The 18363-nt window shown below is 35.2% G+C and overlaps 1 protein-coding gene and 1 long non-coding RNA gene across 3 annotated transcripts in view; one reads left to right on the plus strand and one right to left on the minus strand.

Annotated features, from left to right (window-relative positions):
- Cyp7b1 (cytochrome P450 family 7 subfamily B member 1) overlaps window positions 1-18363 on the plus strand; it is a 172938-nt gene that overhangs the window by 121611 nt on the left and 32964 nt on the right. For both annotated transcript variants that reach the window (XM_074068596.1, XM_020165369.2), the window contains exon 2: window positions 16802-16938. In XM_074068596.1, the coding sequence (XP_073924697.1) occupies window positions 16802-16938 (137 nt within the window). The remainder of the gene's footprint in view (window positions 1-16801; window positions 16939-18363) is intronic.
- LOC141421663 (uncharacterized) overlaps window positions 1-18363 on the minus strand; it is a 71833-nt gene that overhangs the window by 16093 nt on the left and 37377 nt on the right. The window lies entirely within an intron of this gene.

Consider the following 18363-nt stretch of genomic DNA (forward strand, 5'->3'; position numbering starts at 1 on the left):
GCCTTTGAGAATTGTCAGTGTTATAGTATCTATGCTTTGTGCTCTATTCTTTGTTATTGCTAAGTAATTTTCCATCGTATAGATAGATTACATTGCTTATAAAATCACTAGGGATAGATGTTTGGGTTGTTTCCAAACATCTGTTATGATTAATACTCCTGTGAACATTCACATACAACTCTCTGTGTAGACATTTGTTTTTGTTTGTCTTGGGTAAAAATATTGCTGAATGAAGCTAGTGGGTCCTATATTTGTGTATGTTGAATATTATAAGAAATTGCTAATATTTTTCAAAATTAATTGTAGTATTTTAGACTCTTGTAAGCAGTAGATGAAGAGTTCTAGCTCTTCTTCATCCTTGGCAACATTTGTTACAGTCATTCTATTATTATTATTATTATTATTTTAGCCATTCTAGTGAATATATAGTAGTATTTTACTTTAGTTTTTAATTAAAAGTGCATTTCCATAAAGACTAATGATGTTGAACATTGTTTCATGGGCTTATTAACCATTTGTGTATTTTCGGTGAGATGTTTATTTTCATTTTTTGCTCTTTTTCATTGATTATCTCTTGTTGTAAGACTTCTTGGTGTATTCACCCTACATCTTAGGGGATTTTCCCTGCCATCAGCATATTTCAATGTAAATAAACTACTTGTCTCTTTACTACTCATGCTCTGAACTAACATCTGTGAAAATAAGATGGACTTTTTCCAATCTGAGAAACGCAGAATCAATTTTTAAATATTCATTAGCAACTATTAAATATTTTTAAGACTTATCTGTAAGTTCTTGAAATGATAGAATGGTCCTTTACAAATCTAATGGTGACTTCTTTTGTCTAAGTTTGTGTTCTATTTTTAGAGGAGGAAAAAAGTGCTTTCTAAATATAAATGCATAAGAGTCTGCCAGAATCCAGCTATTTCTGAGGAGCAAAAAGGAAGGATCTGAGGAAATAGAAGAGACATTAGAGCCCTTGCATAGTTAATGCTTTATTTCTACTGTAAGTTAAGACATCTGGCTTCTGTGGAAGGAATTATAAATTACTGACCATAGTGTCTCCCTTTGTGAATCCCAATTTAAAATACATATACATGAACTGGTGCGTGCCTGTAATTCCAGCTACTTGGGGGACAGAGATCAGGAGGATCATAGCTCAAGTCCAACCTAGGCAAAAGTTAGCAAGACACCATCCCAACCAGTAAGATGGGCATAGTGTGGCTCCCAGTTATGAGGAGGTGCAGGTAGGAGAATCACAGTCCAAGGCCACCCTAGGCAAAAAGCAAGAGACTGGGTCTGGAATGTGGCTCAAGTGGTGGAGCATGCCTAGCCCTGAGTTCAAACCAGTACCACCCCAAAAATAAGTAACTAAATAGTAAACAAAAATAAAATCCACATATGTGCACACACAATAAATTAGTATATTTCTCTACTCTTGTTTCTTGCCACCAGTTTTCTATATTTCTTCTAGCCCCTGAAAGAAATCAACATCACCTATCAGAGTAATTTTGGTAACAACACTGAAGTGATAAAATCCCTCATCTTCACTTACAACTTGAATACATCACGTTCCCTGCTTTCCTAACTTTGAATGGCAATTTCCCCTGACATTTTCTACTAATTCTTATCTCCATGAATAAAAATAAATTCAAAATTTCTTACCTGTGAATGTAACTCCAAATGATTTTTACAATAATCTCCAAAAACCTCAATTAAGACAAATTCAAAATTATTTTGACTCTTAGTAGGAAATATGCATACATACATTTGTATGCTATGTTCTATTCCTAAAGTCTTCAAGGTAAAATTAAAATAAAAATATACAGCATCATCCATGGAACTAGTACAGAGTTAGCTCATCAAAATAACTAGGTTCCCCTTCCAACTACCATGTGGTAAATTTACCCAGTTCTCCATCTCCCAGTCTTCATTCAAATGTGAAAGGAAATTAAGAATTGTAAACATGGAGAAAAATTTGTATCACAAATTTGTATCACAAAAGAGAGAAAACAGCAAATAAGCAGAAGAAAAAGAAGAAGAAGAAGAAGAAGAAGAAGAAGAAGAAGAAGAAGAAGAAGAAGAAGAAGAAGAAGAAGAAGAAGAAGAAGATAGAGCCAGGGAATACAAAAGAGCTACAGAAAATTAGAAATGTAAAAGTAGAATAAAATAATTTGTAAAAGGGATATGGCAAAGAAAATCTCCCAGTAATTGGAATGAAAGAAAGAATGATGAAAAACAGAACAGGAGCTATATGAAAATTACAGAACTATATTTCTGCCCATACTAAGAATGTAGAGTGAACTGAAAGATCGATTGTTGTGAGTACTTAGAAATCAAAGCAAATGTGACAACAAAGCAATGAAGCACTATCTAAATTGTGACAATGATACCTACTGAAATTTGGTATCCCAACATAAGTGGGAGGGTGCAAGTTAGATGGAAGAGCATGAGCAACGGACATGCAGGAATTATACTTAAAACAGGTCAAAGTGCTGTATGCTGCATGACAAATGTAAATATATTAGCTTTTCTATATTAACAGTCCGCCCAACATTAAAATGTGACTATGAATTATGGTATAAAGCAGGTATATGGTCTTTAGACTTTTCATTAGTTTCCCACTTCAGCAAACCAGGATACCCTTGAGTGGCATTACCATGGTTGTGCTAAGCCGTGTTTGGTTATTTTAGTTTGGTCTGCAGCATGGGGAACTTTATCTCTACATTGGCTTGGGTTGATGAAATATCACTTGATAACTTGACTTTGCATTTGTACATCATTGCTATTGATCTCTCTAGTCATTGCTAAGGTTGTCTTGACTAGTCTTCTGTTACAATTTAGTTTCCACAAATCTGGGGATTCTGATTTTTTATTAAATATTTGAAAGTTAAATGAAAGAAATAATGAGTTAATAGAATTGATATATTTTCTATGGACTCCCATCAAATCCCATCTATAAAATAAATAAGCAACTTATGATCTTGGAAATTACAAATTCAGTTGCATGGTTTTCTATTTTAATTAAGGTATTAAAATAACTTTCAATTATGAATTATTTTCCCTCTTTTAGAATTGTCTAAGCTGTTTAAACATTTTTGGTTGGCTTTCCCCTAAGAGCTGGTGCTCTTCTGAGCCATTTCTGTTTCTACTAGAGTGTGTATGTGTTCACTCTGAATACAAAGCCTAAAAAGTTATAGCTTCTTTCAAAGTGAATCTGTGACTCTTGACCAGCAAATCATAAATGGCAGCCCTAAATTAAAATCTGAATTAGGTAAATAAAGGAAGTGTTAAAGAAAATGAAAAAAAGATCTTAAAAACTGGTCTTATATTGAAAACTTTTAGGAAGGAGAAGTCAGAAGAGAGCTATGATTAGATCTGTATTTCACATGATCCCAGGCAGCAGTGTTGAGACAATGATAATAACAGTTAAACCCTGGGTGCCTATCCCATGCAAGTCATTGCCACTGTTCTTTACATTGATCAGTACAGTCAATTATCAGATAAGAAAAGTGCAGTAGTATAACCATTTTACAGCTAAGGACACAGAAGCAAATATAAACAAATTAGTCAAAGTCACAGAGCTGGTAGCTGACACAGCCTGGGTTCTAAGTCACTCAGGACAATTCCTGGGCCCAAGTTCACTGTGGTGAGACTAATCAGGAGGCTATTGAGCTGTTGTAATAATGCATGGGAGAGAGGATAAGGGCCCTAATACCCAAGTTCATAAAAATTATCATCCTATGGTGTAGTCACTCATTGTCTCACTGCTTGAGTCTTGATTAAGTTTTAAATGATTTTTTCCATGGTGTGAATCTGGGCTCCCCTCTCAGCTTTCAAAGAAAAAAAATGAGATTTGGCTTTTTACCTAAAGAAGCATTTGCAAATCACACTTGATCAAGCATTAGTATAAATCTAATAGAAAAAATCAAGTTTACAAGTTATATTCTATAGACAAAGCTTTATTTGGATCTCAAAACTGCATAAATGAACTGATGGCTAAAGATTCAGCTGGCATGTGGCTCAAAGTGTTATGTTCTGGGGTGTGAAGATATATTTAGTCATTTTCATATTGGTTTTGTTCTGATTGCATGCCAGTAATGGAGAAATTTGGGATCAGTCGACATTGCTTATTTTACACTGTCATTACATTAAGTGCTTTGTTCAACAAATACTTAAACAGTGTATATCTTTGCTATCTTTGAAATTAAATCAAGTTTCAAGTGATTGCCATTCAACAGAGCCGAAGCCTTCCATTAGTAAAGGCCTTATTTACCATTACCAACTTTTCTGGAGGACTGCAGAAGTCACAAAAGAGCAGATAATTGAATCATTGACAGCCTGGAACGTGACGTTTTTATCCAAGTATTTTTCATTTATTTGTTGTGAGGCAGTGGTTGTGTGAACATCAGATGCTGATCACATATCACCAGGATTTGCAAGATTATAGAACTGGGGGAAGAATGAAGGTTAAGCACAACGTTCAATAGAGATTACTTATGGTAATGAATTGCATAATTTTTCTAGCAGAGTTAGATTAATATTTACTCAGAAAAGAGATTATAGGAGGTCTGATTCTTGCAGTAAACAAATATTAAGCAGATCATTTATGTTCAACATATGAATAGAGATAGCCAAGCCATAAGTGATTTACCACATAAAAGGGGAAAATTAACCTACTCCCTAACTGTACCACTGAGAATCTCTAGGATTTTGAAAGAGAGTAATCTGTGTTCTCTGTGCCACAGGTTTCTTCTGCTGAGTAAAACTTCAAGAGACAACCAAGAACTTCATTTGTCACCATCAGCTATAAAAAGCATCGCCTTCTCCCATGGCTGTCATGCAAACTGACTTTACCTGCTTTGTTAGCATGCTAAAAGTAATGGAATAGGATCCTATAAAGGCAAGAATCCTGCTTCCAGAGAAACTCAGGGTTCTCCACTCCCCCTTGCTTTGCCTGGTGGTTGTAGGGAACTAGTATAGAATCAAATGGCCTTCACTTTCAGAATTTTTCTCTGCTCTCAAAGGCGTTTTTTTTGTTGTTGTTTTTTGGTGTCTGTGTGGTTTAAAAATAGCAGGCTAAAAGCTACATAAGATCTGAGGATGCTAAAGTCATTCCCAGCAATTTCCAGCCATCGACCTTGGTGGGTGGGAGTCAAAGAAGACTGCCGGAACCCACCAGTGCTGACCAGGAGGCACTTCCAGCACATGAGAGCTGAAGCCTGGGCTGAGCTCAGCAGGCCCTTCACAGACCTGTGACGGGCTGGCTACCTTCTCAGAATTAACAGGGATGTCATGCCTTTGCATTGAAAGGATATGTTTGCAAAACACACCAACTTTGGGAAGTTTCTATACATGGAGTCTTGATCAATGGATTTATCTCAGTTCTCCTGGGCACTAAAATGCCCAGAACGGGCTGTGTATTTCTTCCTCAGGAAGTGAACCTGTCTGTCCAGCTCTTTTCTATATTAAAGAATTTCCTCTAGCTTCTGCAGAAGTGAATAAATAAATAAATAAATAAATAAATAAAAGTAGTGGGATATCCCTGGGCAGTACTGAACATCCATGTTGTAGTTACAGTGTCTGCTTTGTGTGTGTGTGTATGCGTGTGTGTGTGTGGTACTGGGGTTTGAACTCAGGGCCTCTTACTTGTTAGGTAGGCGTTCTACCACTTGAGCCATTCCACCAGCTTTTTTTTATGTTGGGTAGTTTTGAGATGGGGTCTTGCTTTCATTTTCTCAGGGCTGGCCTCAAATCTCAATCCTTCTGATCTCTGCCTCCAGAGTAGCTAGGATTACAAGCATGAGCCACTAATGCCCAGCATGACCTTTATTTCCTGAGTGTGCATGGGATGGGTTCTGCTGGTCCTTATTGCCAATTTTAGGCTGACTCCTGCTTTTAGAATGTTCAGCTCATCTTCAGAATCAGCCTTTATTCCATTCCAGAGGGTTTTTTTTTTTTTTTGCCATCAACACTTCTTAGAAGACAATACGTTCTTTACATGGATTTCATTTTAAATACTAAAATATTAGAAGATTAGAGATAATTTGGTATGATCTTAGAAGTTTTATTAAAAATTTAAATTGTTTCATTCACAAAAATAAATTCTTTAAAAAAAAAACCGAAAATGTAATACGATATGAAAAAGATGAAATGGCTCATACACCTACATTCAGAGATCGCTAATCTTAATACTGTATTTATACTTTCCAGAATTTTAGTGTGTCTATTTTAATTTTAATAAAACTAAAGTCATGCTTCATATACTGTTTTAGCCTAGTTTATCTCAGTGACATAATATTAATATATTTTATGTCAATAAGTTTTTCTATGGTGCCATTTTCTTAAGATTGTTAAGCTTAATTCTTAAGAATTTAGAATTAAGAATTCTTGAGATTCCTGATTCTAAATTCTTAAGAATTTAGGTTAACAACCTACACCCCAATATTATAACCTGAAGATTGTTTATATTTTTTCCACTATTGAATATAATATTATATTAAACATTCTTGTAGAAAAAAACCACTAAAATAGCATTTGCTTATAAAATAACAATAACCTACTAAACAGGGCACATCACTTCTGCATGACTCTTTTCCAATGTATTATAACCTCAAAACATCAGACTACTCAAATTAAGGGCCAATTTTATAAAACGAGTGACAACTGCTCTTCAAAAGTCATATGTCTGTGTTATGTGCAAATTGGAAAATACCAGTGACCAAAGCCTCTTCATTCACTACCTAAAAATAATGACAAGTAACATTTAAGGGGAAATATACTAGGCCTTTCTCTTTGCATTTATATTCCTATATTTTAGGAAAATAATATGTGATTATGCATTTGGTTATTTGCTGCTTTGTATGCTTCAAAGTACATTGTGAGGAAATGTCTCTATGCACATAGTAAATGTTGATAGATTCTAAGGTGAGTGCCAGGCAGCTCTCCCAGTGCCTGTACCCATGGATATGGACTAATTTTCACAGCCTTCACATGGTGTCATTGCTTCTTCCCGCTTCATTCATATTTTGTGGTCTACTAACACCATTAATTCAGCCCACAATTGTCCTTGTAGTCAAGAAATGACTTCATATGAGGCTTAAACTCTTTCATTCATCATGGAATAGTCATGATTTGCACTAACGTGTCTCTAGATTCTGGAGGAATTCTTCTGGCTCTTGTTAAGGAGCTTCAGTTCTTTCTCAGTCAGGATGTATTGGGCTAACTTCACCTTGACAATGGCATCCTTGTCAATGGTCTGGAGGACCTAGTTTTGGACTATGTGTGTCTCTTCCTTGGCAGCCATGGCAAAGAAGCCCCACAGCATGGTGTGCTTATTGCTGGACTTAGAGCAAAGGTGCCTTATGGTCAACTTAAAATTGGACAAAATCTGAAGGATGCTTGATCAAAATTATCTCAAAAGAAAATCACTTTCAAAGCCCACCTAAAAATCTTATCTTTATAATGAAATCAAAACATAATGCCATACAAAAATGAACAAAAACAAACACTAATGCACTAAATGTATAAAAAGAAATAAGAGAAAGAAGAAATAATAAATGAGGGAAACAATAAAGGAATCAAGATGAAAATGAGAAAAATATTTAAAAGAACAAAGAAAAGCAGAAAATAACAATAAACAAAAAGTAGACAAAACTTGGTCACAATTCAAGGAAGAAATTAACTTTGGTCAAAATTTCAGGTGACTAAAAACCAGCATATGGAGCTAACTCAGCCCAGTCAGGGACTTACCAAAGTGCTTGGAATTCCAGAGCAAGAAATGTACCTGTCAAGGATAGGGATGATTCACATAGGTTTTTCTCACTGGTTAGTTTCTATATCTATACCCCTTATTTAAAAATAACTGCTGAGGACTCCAAACATCTTTTTGCTTATGTGGGTTATTTACCTTATGAAAAGCTAAAACTTACGGGATGCTTCAGTGACCTTTCTATTACTAGTTTGAAAGCTATGATATTTGAAAGAACTCATAATGTCTACACATTCCCTTTACTTTAAGCTCTGAATGGTCTCAAAATAATGTCAATCATTTAACTTTGGTTGTTAACCAAACTTAAGGTCACCTACATGTCTCCTTTGTTATCTTCTAGGGATTGTATGGTTTTGCATTTTATGGTTATGTCTCTGATTCATTTTAAGTTCATTTTTTGTAAAGGGTATAAAAATTGAATCTTCATTCATGTTTTTACCTATAGATGGCCAGCTGATACAGTATTTGTTGAAAAGATGACAGTTTCTCTGATGAATTGCCTTTGCTACTTGTCACAGATCAATTGACTGTATTTATGTGGGTCTGTTTGTGAATTCTCAGCTCTGTTCCAGTGATCTATTTATCTATGGAATATCTCTCTATTTATTTAGATTTTTTTATCATAGTTTTAGTTTTCATTGTATAGATTTTGTATGTATTTTGTTAGATTTATTACTGATTATAAATTTTCATGAGTTAACAGCATATTTTATCTTTTGTACTTCTGTAAATAGTATTGTGTTTTTAATTTCAAATGTCAATTGTTCAATGCTGATATATAAGAAAGGAATTGACTTTTGTATATTAATCTTATTCTATGTTCTGCAACATTAGTTCCAAGGTCTTGTTGTAGATGATGATTATTCAAGATTTTCTATATAGGCAGTCATGCCATTTGTAAACAGTCAGTTTTAGTTCTTTCATCCCAATGTGTTTACCTTTTATTTCCTTTTCCTGTCTTACTGCATTAGGTAGGACTTCCAGAGTTATGTTGACTAAGAGTAGTGGGAGGGACATCCTCACCTTGTTCCTAACCTTAATGGTAAAGCATCTAGTTTCTCACAATTAAGTATGTAAGCTGAAGGTTTTTAAATAGATGTTCTTTATGAAATTGAGGACGTTCCTCTCTATTCCTAGTTTACCGAGAGTTTTATCGTGAATGACTGTTGGATTTGGCAGGGGAAGGTTGTTGTGTATTTGAGTTTAGTGATTGATATCATAAGTTTCTTTTTAATTTTTATTGTAGTAAAAACACATCACATGAAATATACACTCTGAACAAAATTTTAAGTGTGCAGTATATTATTTTTGCTTGAAGTAAAATGTTGTACAGATCTCTAGAGCGTATTCTTTTTTCTTGACTGAAATTTTATTTCTGTGATTTCTTTCCTATTTTGCACCTCCTCCCAGCCCCTAATAACCACTATTATTTGCTTTGATTCTATGAATTTGACTATTTTATACATCTTGCATGAATGAAATCAAGCAGTATTTATCTTTCTATAACTGGCTTCTTTCCCTTAGAATAATCCCCTCAAGGCTTATCCCTGATGCCTCATGCTACAGAATTTCTTTCTTTCTTATTTATTTATTTATTTATTGGAGGCACTAGGGTTCTAGGGCTTGAACTCAGGGCTAGGCAGGTGCTCTACCACTTGAGCCACTCTACCAGCCCAGAATTTCCTTCTTTTTAAAGGCTGAATGATGTTCCTCTATATGTATATATGACATTTTCTTTATCCATTACCCTGTCAGTGGACATGTAAATTGTCCCCTTATTTTGGCTGTTATGGATAGCCTAACAATAAGCATTGAAAGGCTAATATCTCTTCTAGATTCTGTTTTCATTCTTTTGGATAAATACATAGAAGTGGGACTGCTGGATCATATGGTAATTCTTTCATTTTTTTTTCATTTTTGAGGAACTTCTTTAGAAACTGCTCCATTTTGCATTCCCATCAACAATGTAGAAGGGCTCCAGTTTCTCCACATACTCACCAATACTTGCTATCTTTTGTTTAGTTAGTGGTCTTCCTGACAAGTGTGAGGTGATATTTTTATTATGGTTTTAATTTGCATTTCCCTGATTCTTTTGATGATTTAATTGAATTTTTTTTCAAATCCCTGTTGATCATTTGAATATCTTCTTTGGATGAATGTCTACTGAAGTTCTTAGCTTATTTTTAAACCAAGGTATTACATTTTTACTCTTGAGCTGTAGGATTTCCTTTTACATATTTTGAAGATTAGCCCATGACAAGATATGAGGCTTGAAATATTTTCTCATTCTGTAGGTTATCTTTTTATTTTATCAATGTTTCCTTTGCTGTGTGAAAGATTTTCACTGTGTTATGGTCTTGCTTAGCTATTGTTTTTATTGTCTGTGATTTTGATGCAATATCCTGTAAACCATTGCCAAGACTAATGTTGAGGAACTTTCCTTTATGGTTTTTTTCCTAGGAACCTTAAATTTTGGATTCTTTCATATAACTGCTTTTCAATTTTCACCTGATTTTTGCATGTTGTATAAGATACAAGGGTATTGGGTGTGTCAAACATTTTTGTCTATCAATATGATCAAATGATTTTCCCTTTAGCCTACTGATGCAATAAATTGCATTAATTGATCTGTGAATGTTGAGCAGCCTGGGATACCTGGAATAAATTCCAGTTGCTCATGGTGTATAATACTTTTATACATTGTTGAATTCAAGTGACTTATTGTGCTGAGAATTTTTCCATCTATGTTTATGAGAGATATTGGTCTGCAATTTTCCTTTCTTGTGATGATTATAAAGTCTTTGGTTTTGGAATTAGGTTTTGCATCTATTATCTGGAAGAGATTATAGAGAAATGATATCATTTCTTCTTTCTATGTGTAGTAGAATTCACCAATAAGACCATCTGGACTTGGCACTTTCTGTTTTGTAAGATTATAAATTATTGATATAATTTCTTTTTTTGACATATCTTTATTCATATCTATTTCTCCCTGTGTAAGCACTGTGAAGACCTTCATAAGACTGGGCCCCTAGTAGGAATTTTTTCTTCTCTCAAACTGGTTCTTGCTCAGTCTCCAGCAGTCAGCCTTTAAGTGTCCTTACCAGTTTATGGCTCTAGCAGCAGCATTTGTTCTCAGTAAGGTGTGATTTTCTATATCTGCCTGTCTGTTACTTTCAGGGCAATGATTCACCTGTTATCAATTCTCCTATGGACATGAGTCCTTGACTTTCTAGATCCAAAATATAAACATATATACAAAACCAAGCATGATAATATACAAACTCATATTTAGAACATGTTTATAATAGTGGAACTACTCTATGGAACTTGGGGAAGGTGGGAAAGGAAAAGAGAATGATAGAGCATCAGTGATATGGTAAAACATAACATCTGTGAAGGTAGAAGTTACAAAGATATGCATTGAAATATCCTATTCATCGGAAGCTCTTTCTGGCTTCCGATGTGGGTACGAGGCTCCATAATAATGTTCTAACAACTCTTGATAATCAAGACTTGGTATGCTTTTCTAGATACTGAAGAGAGGGGTGTCTCATTGCAGGTCTGTGGATGGGAGATCCACAAGGAAGAGGAGTGTAGGGAAGATGCAGCTGATTCTAGGTATACAGTAGCCTCAGTGAGAGCCCAGGTAGGCCAAGAAAGCATGGACCACAGTGCATTGCTTTCCATGGAAATGAGGTGGGAGTTATAACCAGCTAAGGCCACCACAGTGATTGATTCAAAGGTGGAGATTTATGCCCAAAGACCTAGCCATGGAGGCACCTCGTGGAAGCCAACCAAGACCAACATGACATCTTCATATCAGGGCTTACCAGATAATAAAAAAAGGGGAAAAGAGACTCTTAAATTTTACTTAGTATTTATGCAAAAGAGCTTAAGTTTTAAACTAGAAGTGACTGAACTATTGTCCCTGGAAATGTCATTGTTTCCGCCACTGCCAAAAATAGGGCTCATGAGAAACTGCAGTTCAGTTATGCAGAAATAAAGTTGCATTCTGGACATCAGACTCATTGAGAAATTTTAAATTTAATACACTGTGTATGTGAATGTTCAGTTTCTTCACCTGTATATGAAACTAATATATCAACCTTTGAGGTATATCAGACTGAGATAGCTGGTACACAGAGCAGGGTTGGTCTCACCCATTCACTGTCTGAACTCCCAGCTATCAAACCTCCCTGTTTAATTGCACCTTTCACGAATATGCCTGGGTTTGAAGGACCTTCCCATCCTGTGAATCACTGGCTCAACTAAATTATTAAGTGCTCAGACACGCATGAAGTTGAGGAGGCAAAAAGACACTATGCAAAGAGCTGACTTTAGTGAAAGAATTATAATGGTTTAGAGGCATAGTTTTACTTGGTGTTTTTAGTTATTGTGATAAGGACCTGGCCTAAGAGATCATGAGATTGCTGTACATAAGAAGTGAACAGGATTTTAGATTTGGAGGAATTAAGCAGAAAAAGAAAGGAGAAAGGAAGAAAAAAGACAGGAAACAAAATAGTGAGGCTGTATCATGGTAAGCTAGGACTCTGAGGAAGAAGTCATGGGACTCACATTGTTTATAGAAGCAGAACTGACCAGTCTTCAACATGACAAGTTGTTTGCTGGCATGAGAGTCACCTGGCCTTTTCATCTCAAATGTCTCAGTGAAAGTATGCTACCCACAGAAGCCTCTATCATGACAGTTGAAAAAATAGAATTAAGGCAGTGTTTAACTGAGGGTGTCTTTAAAGATTTTTATTCATCACATAATTTTATTGGTGGGCATGTATAAAGGCTCACCACTTACATAGGAGGTTGTTGAAATAACCTACACAGATATCCTGGAATGATTCCAGGAAGAAAAAAAAAAGAAGAAATTCCTTTGACAAGTACAGATTATCATGAAAAGAGTGGATCTTTAAATGTTTAGATGAACAATGTGCAGTAGTCACTAACCAAGTTTTTTAACCTCCCATTTAACCACAAGTGTAGCATAAAGATGAACTTCAAATATTATGAGAAACTACGTATTCAGTGTTGGTCCACTCTTTCTAGCATGCTTCTTTTTAACCGAAGGGGCATATCTTAAACATTTTTTATATTTTATAACCTTTCTACATATTTGGATTCTTCTCCTAAATTTACTTCCAGATAAATTTGGACTGTACTTGACATTTTGCATAGACTTTAAGATATGTCCTATAATGTCTGTGGAAGAAATTGCAAGTACTGATGCAATGGTGTATGCATGAAACTCAGATTTAATCTTTGAGAACGCTTGTAAGCCCTATTTCTTTAATGCATCTTCTAGTCCCTTAAACAAAAATGAGGAAATGTGAGGAAGTGTCTATTGTTTCAATGAGATTAAGATGGGGGAATGGAGCATGGATCTAACTATCCATCATAACGGGATCTATTTTTTTAAAGCTTTGGAATTTGATTACCCCCAACAAACACCAAGCATCCTATGTCCTCATTCAGCAGTGGGAGCAATGAGTAGTTCATTGTCAAATTCATAGAGCATGAGAGAGAAAAATATCAGTATTTGTGCTGTTATGTTTAACAGGCATTTTTGAGTCATTATGGTAATGCTTTTCTTCTTTAAATAATTTTTATAAATGTACTAATGACAGATTTCTGTTATCTGTCTTTGATGGGTCATAGTTGAACTAGCACTATATTTTTCCACGAAACTGCACAGTTGTGACATGGTGTTTAACAGTCTTAAGATTACTGTTGCCAAAATAAACACAGCAGTAATAAATGGTGATCCTCTCATCTTTGTAACAATAAAATGGCTTCCTAATGTACTTCCCTAATGAATGCTAAAATTTTCCTTGATTTCTGAGTGCCAATCTCTTTCCCTGTGGAAGTCCTACAATGAATATATCTTTTGATTGTATAGAAGATGACATTAGTTGTATTAAATTAGAATATGACAAAAAGTCTTTCTAAATCTTTGTCACAGAACAACATTCAAGTAACACTAAAGTATACATGTAAAAGTGCACCAAGGAAAAGAATTAATGTTTTGAAAAGAAATTTTGTGAACTAGACCACTTACAAATTCAAAAGGGTCATGGACATATAGTATGTGGGCTATGAGAGTTTTCCAGCTTGTGGATCCTGCTCTTCAATAATATGTGCAATGTCTTCTTATTTAACCTTTGGCTATAAAATCAGCTACTGCAATGTTTTTTTATATCCTCCGCCCCCCCCCCAAAAAAAACCAAAGTCTTCATTGCTAAACACTACATTCACCACAATAATAAGATGGTCAGGCTTGGTAGTTCATGCCTGTAATACCAGCACATGGGAGGTGGAGGCACGTTGATCTGGAGTTCAAGGCCAGTCTGGGTTATATACAGAGTTTCATGAAAGCTTGAGCTACATAGAGATACCCTGTCTGAAAGGATAAAATTAAAACATAGAAAATAGGGAAAAAATGTGAAAAATAAGATCCACATGTCTATGCAGGACTTATTTTCCTATTTCTAATTATTTTCCTAGAAATTTTCCTATTTCTATTATTTAAACACTAGCACATAATTAATACATTAGCCTTATGATAAATTTTCTTCTAAAAAGAAAGCAAGGCCAGGCGCTGGTGGCTCACACCTATAATCCTAAACTGCTCAGGAGGCAGAGATCAGGAGGATTGCAGTTTGAAGCCAGCATGGGGAAATAGTTTGTGAGACCTTATCTCAAAAAAAGCTACCACAAAAAAAAAAAGGGTGGATGGGCTAGTGGAGTGGCTCAAGGTGTAGGAACTGAGTTCAAATCCAGTACTGTAACAAAAAAAAAAAAAGAGAGAGAGAGAGAGAGAAAGAGAAAGCAAATCTTTTCCTGGCTTCTTTTTTGTTGTTGAGTGGTACTGGGGTTTGAACTCAGGGCCTACACCTTGAGTCACTCCACCAGCCCTTTTTTGTGAAGGGGTTTTTCGAGATAAGGTCTTGTGAACTATTTGCCTGGGTCTGGCTTTGAACTACGATTCTCCTGATCACTGCCTCCTGAGTAGCTAGGATTACAGGTGTAAGCCACCAGCGCCTATTTTTTTCCCTGGCTTCTATCACAACTCTGATTGATTTTATTTGAATTCTAACCCCCTCCAGAAGATCTGATGTTTGTTATGTTTAATTCTACCATGTGGGGTTGTGGGAAAATAAAAGCTTCTGATAGGGTTAATCTAGCTATGTAAAAATCCATGCTGGGGTGATCATAATCTTGATCTTTGATTAGATCTGAACTAGATATCTTGTGATTAATCAAAATGGATTGTGTATAGTATAAGTCATCTCACAGATGGCCTAGACAATCAAATTTCTTTTGAATGTTTATTTTGATCCTTTCCAGGGTAAAAATGACTTGTTTTGTTTTCTGTTTTCTACTTTAAATCAGATTAAGTTCACAAAATAAGTAACTAGGAAAGTTTTTGAAGTATAGGTTTGTACTTCAAAGAAGAAACTTGTTCTTCAATTCATAGCATTTTAAGGAATGCTTCATATGTTTTAAAAGTTACATTAATAGTAAAATTTAACAAATAATCCTATTCATTTTGGTTTCAATAAAAAACTTCATAAAAATATATCAAAATATAATCCTCATAGCAATAATGTTGAGGCCTTTTCTCTCTGTGTCATTTTTTTTGTCTTTGTCTCTCTCTCTCTCTCTCTGATCTTTGTGCTGGGGATTAAACCCAAAGTTTCATGCATGCTAATATCACTGAGCTACATCTCCAACACTATGAGGTTTTTGTTGTTCTCAGTAGCATGCAACATTTTTCAAGAGTATTAATCATCCTTTTTCTGATTATGAAATTGCAGTCTAATTGACATCTGGTAACAAAGAGCTTTCCTTTGGCAACTAAATGATCAGACATCTAACACCCAGCGCACAGCAAGAGCTCTGAGATTCATATGGGCATGGTGTTTACTGAATGTGTCTGTCAGTTCAGGCAGTGAGCTGCTTTGATGGAGTTTTCTACCAGGTCCACGGATTGACTGACTAGTCATCCTAGGGGGTTTCAGATCATAGGTTTTAGGCTCCACGACTTACATCCTGGTGTGGAGCTTGCCCTTCACTAGTTTCATGACTTTAGGTAAATTTGTTATCAGACCTGAGATTCCTTACCTATTAAAATAAGAGTACACTAAAGCCCCCAAGGTCCCATCTAGATCTATGATAGATCAAATCATTGAAACATACACAATAAGTTGTTTAATATAATTTATTGCTAAAGAGCAGACTTTCATTAGTGTGTTAATAAGTACACTTAAGTACTGCACATCCCATAATGCATCCCCTAGAGCTTTAATGTAAAAGAACATAATCAAAGATTTCTTAAGATTAAAATAACTCACATCCTATATTTGTGGAAAGACCTAAAATGTCTATGTATGGGTGAGGGTTTAAAATGAGATGGAGTTAGTTTGATTGGGTCTACACATATAAACACACCATGCTAAGGTAAAACAAAGTAATCAATAAATCAAAATATGTTGTTTAGATGATTTTCAACAAGCAGTTTAACCAGATCTTTGGTTAGACCTAGCTGATAGCACTTTAGCAGGCACATAGTAGGAACCACAAATGTTAGTCAAAACTAAATTTTGGTCTTACTGACTAAACTTAGCAGGCAGCACTTATGAAATGACTTGTCAAAGACCAAAAAAACCAGGCAGCTGAACTTTTTTTTTTATCAGCATTACACTAAACTGACAATTTTGTAGATGTCAAACATTTAATTTAGTTTCCTAGATCTCTGTAGTCTCAGACTCTTCAGGTCTCCAGGTGTCTACATATGATAATGGGAAATTAAACATGAAATAAATAAAGCAGCCTACTCCAGAGCCACACATGTTGGAGGAGTTTAATAAATACATGGTTATGATTGGTTGTGTAACAATCATTGAATAAGAGACTTGAAAGAGCTGTGTGATTCATGCAATTCACTTATAGGCTAGATCAATAACCCATATATATTTAAATAAGAATGATTTAATTTTTCTCTTTTTCTATTTATAGGCAACCTGGTGAGCCTCCATTGATAAAAGGCTGGCTTCCTTATCTTGGAGTGGCCCTGGAATTCCAAAAAGATCCATTAGGCTTCATGAAAACTCTTCAAAAGCAATATGGTGACATCTTCACTCTTCAGCTTGGGGGTAAGAAGTATTTAAGTACCCTAAATATGTCATAATTCTCACTTGTTCTTTAATGTCTTTATTTTTTCTGTATACAAAATGAGAAATGCTTGTATAACATTGTTTTATTTGTAGAGCTAATGAGAAATAATAGCACCTTTTTGAGTACAGTGGTCATCATATTAAAAAACCAAATTATATTACCCTCTTGACACCACCTAGAGAATCTTATTTTTCCTGCCACCCCATGTCATTTTGTTTTGATTTAAGAAAATATTTTTTTAATAGAGAGCTAGAAACTATTTTTTAATTTTACAGAAAATTTAGCAGATAGCTCAGAGGATTCTCACATAATCATTCTCTCCCTTATCACAGCTTCCTCAATTGTTAATGTCTCATATCAGCATAACACATTCATTATAAACTGATGTGCCAATATTGACATATTATTTAATATCCATGATTCACATTAGAGTGTACTTTTTGTGTTATTCTTTGGCTTTTCACAAGTGCATAATGTCATATATCTATCATACAGTACCACAAAGAATAAGAACAGTTTCATTACCTTAAAAATCTCAGGGCTTCACATATTCATTCTTCTTCCTTTGCCCCTGGGTCCCTAGTAAACACTGATCTAGAATGTAGTTTTTCATTTTAAAACATTCATTGTGTTTAAAACTTCAATAAAAATGTTTGCCAAAACAAACAGCAAGATTATTAAATACCCCAAACATTTTAGGGGTGGGAAAAGAATCTAAAACATATTAGCTCTTCCTCTTTTGAGGTCCAAGTTCCCCAGCTATATCAACCCCCTATTGCAGTACAACATCTCTCCCAAATGCAGTGGTTTAAAACAACCACTGACCTTGCCTGAGTCCCTTGTATGGTTTACATCATCCAGCTGCTGGATTGGAGGTGGAGGGTCCAAAATGGCCACTTCACAAACTAGCTGGGCTTCCTTGTCTTGTGTTTTTTTCATCTTCAAAAAACACCCTTACCTGGAAGTTGGTATTTCAAAACTGCAATTAGAAGAAGCTGTGAGGCTTCTTGAGACCTAGGCTCAGATGTTGCAAAATCTTACTTCCATCACATTCAATTAGAGAAAAGTCCTGGTACAGCCCAAATTCAAGGGCAGAGAAATGGACTCCACCTCTTCTTGGAGGAATGGCCGGGCCCAGTGCAGAAGAGCTCACATAGAGGAACATAAGGAATTACTTGTGGCCATGTTTGCACACAAACTTTTCACACAAATTTATCACCTGAATTAGCTATTTCTTTCTTTAATGTAAAATCAAATTTAAATTAATATCCCAAAGTTTGATCTTTGCAGACTAGCTTACTCACATTCCTTTGTCCTATAACTTTTTTTGGGTGTTACCAATGAGAGGGCAGAGAGAGGCATTCCAGACCCCCAGCTCATACTTGCTCTTGTAAAACTGTTTA

The sequence above is a fragment of the Castor canadensis genome, chromosome 3 (genome assembly GCF_047511655.1).
Source record: "Castor canadensis chromosome 3, mCasCan1.hap1v2, whole genome shotgun sequence".
Lineage (NCBI taxonomy): Eukaryota > Metazoa > Chordata > Mammalia > Rodentia > Castoridae > Castor > Castor canadensis.